At 45.2% G+C, this 12,665-nt stretch overlaps 1 protein-coding gene across 1 annotated transcript; it reads left to right on the plus strand.

Moving 5' to 3' along the window:
* Positions 1-234: 234 nt before the first annotated feature.
* LOC306823039 (uncharacterized protein) lies at positions 235-10,499 on the plus strand (the record flags this gene model as incomplete). The annotated part of the gene is made up of 8 exons (XM_079342404.1): positions 235-320; positions 882-2,262; positions 4,125-4,154; positions 4,376-4,533; positions 4,606-4,757; positions 4,826-5,782; positions 6,380-6,934; positions 9,117-10,499. Exons 2-8 carry the CDS (start codon positions 899-901, stop codon positions 10,497-10,499), a joined length of 4,599 nt encoding a protein of 1,532 aa, XP_079198530.1. The 5' UTR covers positions 235-320; positions 882-898.
* Positions 10,500-12,665: the final 2,166 nt, after the last annotated feature.

Genomic DNA, 12,665 nt, shown 5'->3' on the forward strand with positions numbered 1-12,665 from the left:
TTCGGTCCTCCGTGTCTCTCTGTTCTGCACTTGAGACTCAACACGTCCCGTAACAATGAGCACACAACACAGGTAATGATTATTAGATAGATGTGCAGATCTACAGAAGTGAGTGCTGGAAAGTTTTGCATTGGATGAAAGCCAGTTGTGTACACAAGTGCACTGAGTTGGGAGTGGCCAGCAGGCAGGGTGGAGCCGAGGCAGGGTTAGTGTAAAATTACTAAGACGAGGCAGGTGTAGACTGTGACAGTCAGTTCAGCAACCAAAGAGGAAAACTATAACTCTGCTACGACAAACTGCTGACTCTACAGACACTGAAGGTAGGTATAACAACAGGAACCAAAACTTTATGTTGTCAGACAGATTATCCCAGAAATCAGTGAAGCTCTGATGGGGAAAAATAAAAATCATAAAAAGGGCTTTTTCATAATGAAGCTGTACGTGCCTGTTTTCAAATGCCAACCTTTAGTTGTATATAAAGCCACTATTTTTACTGTCAATAGTTTACAGGAAATGTTAACGTAATGAATCTTACATCAAGTGTATTTGGAGCTTACTGTGAGAACTCTTTCTAAAAACACATTTTGAGTCAAAGGTTTTTATTGAACTCTCATCCTGAACTATGAAACAAACAGGATTCAAAGACAAAAGTACATGTTAGCAAACAGAGCCGTAGCCACCATTGAGGACACCGAGGTTATATCCTCTGTATTTTTTTCCCTTAAGTTTCGTTTCATGAAAACCGAAAGTAAACACGGTCGCAACGTCACTGCTGGTCTGTTTTTAGAACAGCATTTAATGTAGTGGTAAGAGGCTGAATAGCAAAGTTTGTGAAGAAGGAAGAGGTGTAGTCATTGACTTTATGTTTGTTGTGTTTTCAGCTGTACTCTGGGACTAAATGGCTTCCAAATTGAAGGAGGATCTCTCCTGTACAGTTTGTCATGAAGTCTTCAGAGAGCCTGTTCTTCTGTCATGTACACACAGCTTCTGTAGAGACTGTCTGCAGAACTGGTGGAGACAGAAACCATCACGTGAGTGTCCAGTTTGTCACACAGTTTCTTCACAGACTTCTCCACCTTTAAACCGGGTCCTGAAGAACCTGTGTGACACCTTCTTGTTGGAGCGAGATCAGACATCTTCAGAGGATTCCTGCTCTTTACACTCGGAGAAACTCAAACTGTTCTGCTTGGACCATCAGCAGCCGGTGTGTCTGGTCTGCAGGGATTCAGAAACACACACCAACCACACGTTCAGACCCATTGATGAAGCAGCAGGACAACACAAGAAGAAACTTCAGGAACATCTGGAGCCTCTAAAGGAGAAAATAAGGCGTTTAAAACTAGTTCAAGCGAAGTTTGATCAAACAGTAGACCATATTAAGGTTCAGGCCCGGCACACAGAGGGGCAGATTAAGGAGGAGTTTAAGAAGCTTCAGCAGTTTCTGAAACAGGAAGAGGAAGCGAGGCTGTGTGCGCTGAGGGAGGAAGAGGAGGAGAAGAGTCAGAGGATGAAGGAGGAGATGGAGGCTCTGAGCAGAGAGATAGATGCTCTCTCAGAAACAGTCAGAGCCACAGAGGAGGAGCTGAGAGCTGAAGACGCCTCATTCTTGAGAAACTACAAGGCTGCAGTGCAAAGAGTCCAGCAGCTCCACATACTGGAGGATCCAAAGCTGCCCCCAGGAGCTCTGATAGACCAGGCCAAACATCTGGGCAACCTGAGCTTCAACATCTGGAACAAGATGAAGGACATGGTCTCCTACTGTCCTGTGATTCTGGATCCAAACTCTGCGAATCCATACCTCATCCTGTCTGATGATCTGACCAGTGTGAGACTTGGAGAGGAGAGGCAGCTTCCTGATAATCCAGAGAGGTTTGATTTTCTTGCCACTGTCCTGGGCTCAGAGGGTTTTAAGTCAGGGATTCACAGATGGTATGTTGAGGTTGGAGACAGTAAAGGCTGGGCACTGGGTGTGATAACAGAATCTTTCAACAGAAAGGGAGGTAACCAAAGTGGACATTGGAGAATAGGGTTCAGTTTGGATGATGGTTACTCTGCAAGGTCATCCCCACATCCTGCCATCGCTATTGGAGTGCGAAAGAAGCTCGAGAAAGTCAAAGTGAAGCTGGACTGGGACAGAGGAACTCTGTCTTTCTTTGATGCTGTTGATAAAACACACATACACACTTTCAGAAAAACATTCACTGAGAGTCTGTTTCCATTCATTAACACCCAAGATAAACTGAAAATATTATCTTCAACAGTGTGAACGGAGCAGTTAGAGATTAGGATGATTACACGTATTGTGTTGTTGTCTCGAGATTAAACCTCTGAAGGGTTTTTATGGAGATATTTTGAGTGAAATTTGTTGTAAATGATGAATTATACCCACAAACCTGTATAAAGATCCACACATGCCACCGTCAGCTTGTATAACAGCAGTGGGAGCCTTTGTTCAACATGGACGCTAACTTTCCCCACAGTGGCGGTGACACCACCACACCCAGGACTCTTATTGGATTCATTCATACTACACTACACTGCATTCAGACTGTTACACTGTCACATGTCTTATTCTACTTCATGTCACATTTCTACATCAATGTTTGTTTCTATTCACTGCTGAACTGTCACTTATTTGCTGTATATATTACTCTACTGTTACCATGTCACTTCGATTTGACTCTTACTGCACAACATATCTGGATGTCCCGTTCTGACCATTAATGTGTGTCAGTCATTGTTGATGTATGTTGTTTTGTATCTTTTTGATTTTGTCCTGAACTGTTTCAACACTTAAATTTGAGGTTCATTTAAGGATGAGCTCTTTTGATGCCTACGATATAACAATCTGCACACAGACATCAATGCTTAAAGTTTGTGTAAAACAATGAAAAAAGTATTTCATGTTTGCTATACAACAGTTATTCACTGAGACTAAAGTAAATAAAACAATACTAGTTTGATAAATCAAGTCTTAAAGGAACCTTTGCTGTGTTAATATGCATTCTTGTATGTTCTTGCTTTCTGGCATACCCATTTAACGTCATCTTTAACGGTCAAGTTACTGTCCCAATACACAAGTTCGCATTTTGCCAAGAATGGTTAAAATTTTCGAAAGTGTTCTTGACACGGCCCTTTTTCCAAGGATGCATCGGTTGGTGACTTGCATGAAATTCTGAGTGGAGATATCCCAGCATGCAGTTCGGTGTCAGCTGGGCAGCCTCCTCCTCCGCCTCTTGGTAAAACATACCAATCGTAGCTACAATTAATGCCCGGTTCATCTTTTTCCTTTAATTCTGATTTACAAACTCTGATTTGATGCTTTTGTTATCTTAACATCCACCAACCATCAAACCCCACAAATTAAAAATGACAGTTGGCTAATTATATATAGCCGACAAACCAGGCTCGTGAGGATTAATGCACTTCACTCACTCTTTGCCAGATTGTCTTAGCTCCCATGCCTAACTCTCCAGCACTTATTCCCGGATTGCCTACCTGTTATCGACCCGACCTGCCTCCAACCATCGTCTCTTGTCTCAGCCCCTGTAAACCTACTGGCCTTCTGTTTATGACCACGAGTATTGCCTGCCTGTTCCCTGTTCCTTGTCTGCCTGTGGCTGGTTGGCGTTTGGACTGTTCCGACTCAACCAGAAAGACTCAACAGATCAGCTTTGCCTCTCCAGCTCACTTCTTCTGGTCTGTTGTCTACATACGTAACCTGATAAATAAAGACCGTTTAAAAAGGAAAACACTGGTTCATTTGTGCTGCAATTGGGTTCACCCCATACCCGTTACAGTACAATCTGGCCAGCTATGGACCCAGCACACTCACCACTTAGTCTCCTCGAGACGATTGAGGGCGTCCTGCAGCTGCAGAGACCCATGGACATGTGCTAGCAGCTTTAGCCGAACAAATGCAACAGCTAGCAGCCTGCATATCCCAGCTTTCTCCATCTGCTGTCTCTGCTTTCTCTCCTGGAGAATCGGCTTTTACTCCTACACCTGTATCGGTCTCTTCACTGCCCAGGGATGCTCCTGAGCCTTGGGTGGGAACCCTGGAGCGTTACAACGGTGACCGACAGACTTTTCTCACCAACTGATCTCTTCTGTTCACCCTGCAGCCCCGCACCTTTGCCACGGAACCAGCAAAGGTAGCATTTGTCATCAGTCATCTGACAGGCAGAGCTCGACTGTGGGGAACAGCTGAGTGGGAGAGACGGTCTCCAGCCTGTGCCTGCTTTGACTCTTTTGCTGCTGAGCTTCGCAAGATTTTTGGGTTCGAGAATTGTGGTTCTGAGTCAACAAGGGGACTGATGGAATTGAAGCAAGGCACGCAAACGGTGGCTGATTATTCTATTGATTTCCGCACCAGAACCAGCCAAAGCAGTTGGAACAGTCCAGCCCTCTGTGAGGCCTTCCTCCACGGTTTGGCTGACTACATGAAAGATGAACTGATCTCACATGACACCCCCATCACCTTGGACGGGGTGATTGAATTGGCCATCCGCATTGACTTACGCATCCAGGCCCGTCAATGAGAGAAGCGCCAAGGGGGGGCCCAACGCTCTCTTCCACCTCGCTCCCGTGGGGGTGCTACTGCAGCCAACTCCACCCCACTGCATCAGCAGGTTGAGGATCCTGAACCCATGCAGTTGGGTCGCACCTCCCTCTCTCTGGAGGAGAGGGAGCGCCGCCGCAGGTCCAACCTCTACCTCTATTGTGGAGCAGCGGGACACTACATCTCCAACTGTCCAGTAAAAGCCAGAGCTCACCAGTTGTAGGGGGGACCCTGGTGAGCTCAACTGCCTTGTTACCTCCCCAGACTCAGAGACCTCTGCTCCAAGGCCGTCTTCTTCTTCCAGATGGCTCCCACTTGGCTATCTTCATTGACTCTGGGGCAGATGCCAGTATCATTAATGAGGAGGTGGTCCTTCAGCTGGGGCTCAAGAGGGTCCTTTTGCCTCGTCTGGTTCCTGCTAGAGCCTTAGATGGACACATATTGGGTACGGTCACTCATCAGACCTCTCCTGTCCACTTACTGCTTTCTGGTAATCATCATGAGACCTTCCACTTTCACATCCTAAACTCTTCTCACCTGCCTCTGATCCTGGGGTTTCCGTGGCTCCGTCTTCACAACCCTCACATTGACACGGGGGCCGCTCTGGAGTGGAGCTCTTCCTGTCATCAAAGGTGCCAGCAGCATGCCTCAGCTCCGTTTCACCCCTCCAGCTCCAACTCCAGTTCTTCACCTGACCTCTCAGGGGTGCCACCTGAGAACCATGACTTTCGCCAGGCCTTCAGTAAAGCCAGAGCCACATCTCTGCCCCCACATCGCCCCTATGATTGTGCCATAGATCTTCTGCCTGGTACCTCACCTCCCAAGGGGCGTCTGTACTCTCTCTCTGAGCCCGAGAGAGAGGTCATAGAGACTTACATCAATGAATCCCTGGCCGCTGGTATCATTCGTCCTTCTTCATCTCCTGCTGGAGCAGGTTTTTTCTTTGTCAAGAAGAAGGACAAGACATTAAGACCCTGCATCGACAACAGAGGACTGAATGATATTACCATAAAAAACCGTTACCCACTGCCACTCATCTCCACTGCCTTCGAACTGCTCCAGGGGGCTACCATTTTTTCCAAACTTGACCTGCGCAACGCCTACCACCTCGTCCGCATCAGAGAGGGAGATGAGTGGAAGACGGCATTCAACACCCCAACTGGACATTACGAGTATCTTGTGATGCCGTTTGGCCTGACCAATGCTCCTGCTGTCTTCCAGGCAATGATTAATGATGTGCTCAGGGACATGCTCAATCGATATGTAATGAATCTTACATCGAGTGTATTTGGAGCTTACTGTGAGAACTCTTTCTAAAAACAGATTTTGAGTCAAAGGTTTTTATTGAACTCTCATCCTGTACTATGAAACAAAAAGGATTCAGAGAATAAAGTACATGTTAGCAAACAGGGCCGTAGCCACCATTGAGGACACCGAGGTTATATCCTCTATTTTTTTCCTCGTTTCATGAAAACCGAAAGTAAACACGGTCGCAACGTCACTGCTGGTCTATTTTTAGAAGAGCATTTAAATGAATCAGGGCAAAGATGCAATGTAATGGTAAGAGGCTGAATAGCAAAGTTTGTGATGAAGGGAGAGGTGTGGTCATTGACTTTGTTTATTGTGTTTTCAGCTGTACTCTGGGACTAAATGGCTTCCAAATTGAAGGAGGATCTCTCCTGTACAGTTTGTCATGAAGTCTTCAGAGAGCCTGTTCTTCCGTCATGTACACACAGCTTCTGTAGAGACTGTCTGCAGAACTGGTGGAGACAGAAAGCATCACGTGAGTGTCCAGTTTGTAAGACAGTTTCTTCACAGACTTCTCCACCTTTAAACCGGGTCCTGAAGAACCTGTGTGACACCTTCTTGTTGGAGCGAGATCAGACATCTTCAGAGGATTCCTGCCCTTTACACTTGGAGAAACTCAAACTGTTCTGCTTGGACCATCAGCAGCCGGTGTGTCTGGTCTGCAGGGATTCAGAAACACACACCAACCACACGTTCAGACCCATCGATGAAGCAGCAGGACAACACAAGAAGAAACTTCAGGAACATCTGGAGCCTCTAAAGGAGAAAATAAGGCCTTCAGCTGCAGCTGCCTTCAAAACCCTCAAGGATCGATTCCCCTCATCACCCATCCTCCTGATGCCTGACTCTGAACGACAGTTTGTGGTCGAGGTGGATGTTGGGGTGGGGGCTGTCCTGTCTCAGCGCTCTGATACTGACAATAAGCTCCATCCCTGCGCCTTCTTCTCTCGATGCCTGTCCTCTGCCGAGAGAAATTATGACATTGGCGACAGGGAACTGTTGGCGGTGAAGATGGCTCTAGAGGAGTGGCGCCATTGGTTGGAGGGCACCAAGGAGCCTTTTCTTGTATGGACAGACCACAAGAACTTGGAATATATACTCTCCGCTAAGAGACTCAATTCTCGTCAGGCCCGCTGGTCTCTGTTTTTTGCCCGTTTCAAAATCACCCTCTCCTACCGTTCAGTCACACACCTCATCAGTCTAACAGCTCTCACCTGCTGCTCAGCCACACACCTCAACAGTCAAACTGCTCTCACCTGCTCATCATCTCCAATCAAGCCAGTATATATGCAGCTTCACTTCACTCACTCTCTGCCAGCTTGTCTTAGCTCCCATGCCTAACTCTCCAGCACTTATTCCCGGATTGCCTACCTGTTATTGACCCGACCTGCCTCCGACCATCGTCATCGTAAACCTACTAGCCTTCTGTTTATGACCACGAGTATTGCCTGCCTGTTCCCTGTTCCTTGTCTGCCTGTGGCTAGTGGGCGTTTGGACTGTTCCTACTCAACCAGAAAGACTCAACAGATCAGCTTCGCCTCTCCAGCTCACTTCTTCTGGTCTGTTGTCTACATACGTGAACCTGATCAATAAAGACTGTTTAAAAAGGAAAACACTGGTTCTTTTGTGCTGCAATTGGGTTCACTCCATACTCGTTACAGTTGCATTGTTTATATACAGTAATCCATACTTTTAATCCTTAAAAAGGGATTCTCTTTGCTTTGGGAGATTAATTTTTTTTTGTTGCTGAAGAAAAGCTGACATCAAGTGGTGTGTTAGTTCCATAGTTGCGTGTTGATGAGTATTTTTTTGTGCACTTTTCATTGTTTAAGACAACAAGTTAGCCATCTGTTCAGCTAAAAGGTTAACCTGACAAATGTTGCATTGCCAGCTGCCTAAGAGGAGTGACTTTCCCCAATCCTGAGAGGACTTGAGGTGTGAATGCTTGAGCCTAGCTTTCCAGCACTCACCCCTGTAACTGCAGTGACCTGGTTTGGAATCTAATCAAACTGAACCTCCTGCTGACTTTTTAGCAGAGCAGATTCACTAACATTAATCTACGAGGATTTCTGTTTTACCACATTTAATGGGTACCAAGACCCTATGTGGGCCAGGAGCTGAGCCAGGTCCCTGGAGGATGGAGACAGACATGTTGAAAACCTTAGGACTTCTGAGTCTTCAGACCACTCAGGCATTTCTCACCAGCCTGTAACTCATGGTATGCGGACCAGACAGTCTCAATGCCTCCATGAGGACACTCGCACGAAAAGGACAGGGCCCCTGGGCACTCGTTCTCATCCTTTCAGAGCTGAGACCTTCCGGGCTGAGCTGCTGTCATCTTGGCCTGTGATTTTACTCTTAGGGCTTTCACTTATAATTGCTTAGGAACACACAATACAGGTGTTGATTATTTGAGAGATGTGCAGATCTACAGAAGTGAGTGCTGGAAAGTTTTGCATTGGATGAAAGCCAGTTGTGTGCACAGGTGCACTGAGTTGGGAGTGGCCGGCAGGCAGGGTGGAGCCGAGGCAGGGTGAGTGGAAAATTACTGAGATGAGGCAGGTGTAGACTGTGACAGTCAGTTCAGCAACCAAAGAGGAAAACTATAACTCTGCTATGACAAACTGCTGACTCTACAGACACTGAAGGTAGGTATAACAACAGGAACCAAAGCTTTATGTTGTCAGACAGATTATCCCAGAAATCAGTGAAGCTCTGATGGGGAAGGGGGGGAAATCATAAAAAGGGCTTTGTCCTAATGAAGCTGTACATGCCTGTTTTCAAATGCCAACCTTTAGTTGTATATAAAGTCCCTATTTTTCACTGTCAATAGTTTACAGGAAATGTTAATGTAATGAATCTTACATCAAGTGTATTTGGAGCTTACTGTGAGAACTCTTTCTAAAAACAGATTTTGAGTCAAAGGTTTTATTGAACTCTCACCCTGTACTATGAAACAAACAGGATTCAGAGAAAAAAGTACATGTTAGCAAACAGGACCGTAGCCACCATTGAGGACACCAAGGTTATATCCTCTCTATTTTTTTCCTTAAGTTTTGTTTTAATGAAAACCGAAAGTAAACATGTTCGCAACTTCACTGCTGGTCTGTTTTTAGAACGGCATTTAAATGAATCAGGACAAAGATGCAATGTAGTGGTAAGAGGCTGAATAGCAAAGTTTGTGATGAAGGGAGAGGTGTGGTCATTGACTTTATGTTTGTTGTTTTCAGCTGTACTCTGGGACTAAATGGCTTCCAAATTGAAGGAGGATCTCTCCTGTACAGTTTGTCATGAAGTCTTCAGAGAGCCTGTTCTACTGTCATGTACACACAGCTTCTGTAGAGACTGTCTGCAGAACTGGTGGAGACAGAAAGCATCACGCGAGTGTCCAGTTTGTAAGACAGTTTCTTCACAGACTTCTCCACCTTTAAACCGGGTCCTGAAGAACCTGTGTGACACCTTCTTGTTGGAGCGAGATCAGACATCTTCAGAGGATTCCTGCTCTTTGCACTCGGAGAAACTCAAACTGTTCTGTTTGGACCATCAGCAGCCGGTGTGTCTGGTCTGCAGGGATTCAGAAACACACACCAACCACACGTTCAGACCCACTGATGAAGCAGCAGGACAACACAAGAAGAAACTTCAGGAACATCTGGAGCCTCTAAAGGAGAAAATAAGGCGTTTAAAACTAGTTCAAGCGAAGTTTGATCAAACAGTAGACCATATTAAGGTCCAGGCCCGGCACACAGAGGGGCAGATTAAGAAGGAGTTTAAGAAGCTTCAGCAGTTTCTAAAACAGGAAGAGGAGGCGAGGCTGTGTGCGCTGAGGGAGGAAGAGGAGGAGAAGAGTCAGAGGATGAAGGAGGAGATGGAGGCTCTGAGCAGAGAGATAGATGCTCTCTCAGAAACAGTCAGAGCCACAGAGGAGGAGCTGAGAGCTGAAGACGCCTCATTCTTGAGAAACTACAAGGCTGCAGTGCAAAGAGTCCAGCAGCGCCACATACTGGAGGATCCAAAACTTCCCCCAGGAGCTCTGATAGACCAGGCCAAACATCTGGGCAACCTGAGCTTCAACATCTGGAACAAGATGAAGGACATGGTCTCCTACTGTCCTGTGATTCTGGATCCAAACTCTGCTAATCCATACCTCATCCTGTCTGATGATCTGACGAGTGTCAGATGGGTAAAGGAACAGAAGCTTCCTGATAATCCAGAGAGGTTTTCTTTTGTTTTCTTTGTACTGGGCTCACAGGGTTTTAACTCAGGGATTCACAGCTGGGATGTTGAGGTTGGAGACAGTAAAGGCTGGACACTGGGTGTGATAACAGAATCTTTCCACAGAAAGGGAGGTAAACAAAGTGGACATTGGAGAATAGGGTTCAGTGACCAAGGTTACTCTGCAAGGTCATCCCCACATCCTGCCTTTACTATTTTAGTGCGAAAGAAGCTCAAGAAAGTCCGAGTGAAGCTGGACTGGGACAGAGGAACTCTGTCTTTCATTGATGCTGTTGATAAAACACACATACACACTTTCAGAGAAAAGTTCACTGAGAGTCTGTTTCCATTCATTAACCCCCAAGATAAACTGAAGATATTACCTTCAACAGTCAGTGTGAACAGAGCAGTTTGAGATTAGGATGATTAAACGTATTGTGTTGTTTTCTCGAGATTAAACCTCTGAAGAGTTTTTATGGAGATATTGATGATGATGAATTATACCCACAAACCTGCATAAAAATCTACACATGCCAACGTTTTAGCACATGCAAAACTAAGGACCTCTGTGCCGACCACTGTCAGCTTGTATAACAGCAGTGGAAGCCTTTGTTCAACATGGACGCTAACTTTCCCCACAGTGGCGGTGACACCACCACACCCAGGACTGTTATTGGATTCATACTACACTACATTCAGACTGTTACACTGTCACATGTCTTATTCTACTTCATGTCACATTTCTACATCAATGTTTGTTTCTATTCACTGCTGAACTGTCACTTCTTTGCTGTATATATTACTTGATTTGACCCTTACTGCACAACATATCTGGATGTCCTGTTCTGACCATTAATGTGTGTCATTCATTGTTGATGTATTTCATCTTGTATCATCTTATTTTTGCCATGTACAGCTTCAACATTTACATTTGGGGTTTGTTTCAGGATGAGCTCTTTTGATGACAATGATTAAAAGATCAACCCACAGATCTGTGAATGTTTAAAGTTTGTGAAAAGCAATAAAACAAGTATTTTAAGTTTGTAATACTAAAGTTAAACCCAAAAGAAAAAAAAAAAAAAAAAAATCATACTGAATCTGCAAAACCAGTTCAACAGCCCCAGAAAACTACAAAAAGAAAAATCTGTGCAATCTAAAGAGCTCCAGGCCTGAATTTAGTTTTGACTCTGCTTTGTTTCTTATTTAGTGTTATGTTTCTTCCAAAGTGAATTATTTCAGCTGTTGCAGGTTGTTTGCCCAACACAGTTGTAATAGGTAGTGTTTTAAACCCAAAAGCTGCACACACAATATAATTAAAGGGGACATGTTATGAAAAATCCACTTTTACAGAGTTTGAGCATATATTTGGGTAACCTACCGACACACATGTAAAATAAATCCATCCAGTCCTTTGTTTGTGGTCTGCTTAAGTCTTACCACACACAGAAAAACACTCAGTTTTAAAATGTTCTCAGTTTGTGACATCACAAGTTGGATTCTGGTAACAAAATCCCCTCCCCTGGTGTCTCCACCCATGGACTCCACCTCCAGTCTAGAGCAACACTATTGCACAGGTCCGCCATTTTTATTGTCTCCACAGAGGAGTGATGTCTACTGGGAAAACTCAGGGGGCGTGGCTTATTGTATTTAAAGAGACACACACGAAAACGGAGCGTTCAGAGAGAGCTGGTTTCTACAGGGTCACAAACCTCCTCTGCTGCTTGATTCATGTGATATTTGGACCAAAGCTCAGAAACACGGAGGGCTGTTTGAAAAGATGAAAAGGGGTATAACATGTCCTCTTAAAAGGCTTTACTTCCTTCTAGTGCAAGGTGAGACAGAAAAACGTGACTGTTTCTTCCTGAACAGTCACGAACAAACAAACGAATGTGTGAGGCTCAAAAAGTGTCCCAAAAAAAAAACGCTAACACACAACAGATCAAACTCCAGATAACAGTACCTTGTAACAGACGGCTCAGGACGCAGACGAGGCAGCACGGCTGGCAACAGGTAAGCAGTCCGTAAAAGCAAACTTTCCAAGAGGGCGAAGACAGAAGACGAGTCAGAAGCTAGCAGAGTCGAAACCGTGTAATCAATCCAGTAAGTTTTGCTGGAACGTCTTGCATGGGGCGGAAGAATGACCTGGCGGCGTCTGGGTGAGCAGGAAAGGCTTAAATAGTGGCTTGACTGTAGATGAGAGGCAGGTGAGTGCACAGGTGAGTTGAGTCGGCTGATTGGTGGGCAAGGCTGGCAGGGTGAGTGGAAAAGAACTGACTGAACGCAGACAGGTGAGCAGAGGAACAGAACTGTGACATGTGACAAGAGATTCATCCCACTCAACTCTCTGTACGTTTCACATGTGATACATGAACTGTGAAGTGAATGAGCACCAGTCATCTGGAGTGTTTCGCCCCGTTTAACATTCAGTGACGAGTCCAGAGAGATTCATAAATAGTCTTTTTAGATAAAGGGGGAAAATTCAGTGAAACTCGACGTCAGCAGGATGCTAACTTCCCCGATGGATCTCCATTGAAATCCTAAAATGATGTCAAAATGAGTCATCTGTAATCAGGCCATTAAA

Source organism: Symphodus melops (genome assembly GCF_947650265.1).
Source record: "Symphodus melops genome assembly, chromosome: 4".
Classification (NCBI taxonomy): Eukaryota; Metazoa; Chordata; class Actinopteri; order Labriformes; family Labridae; genus Symphodus; species Symphodus melops.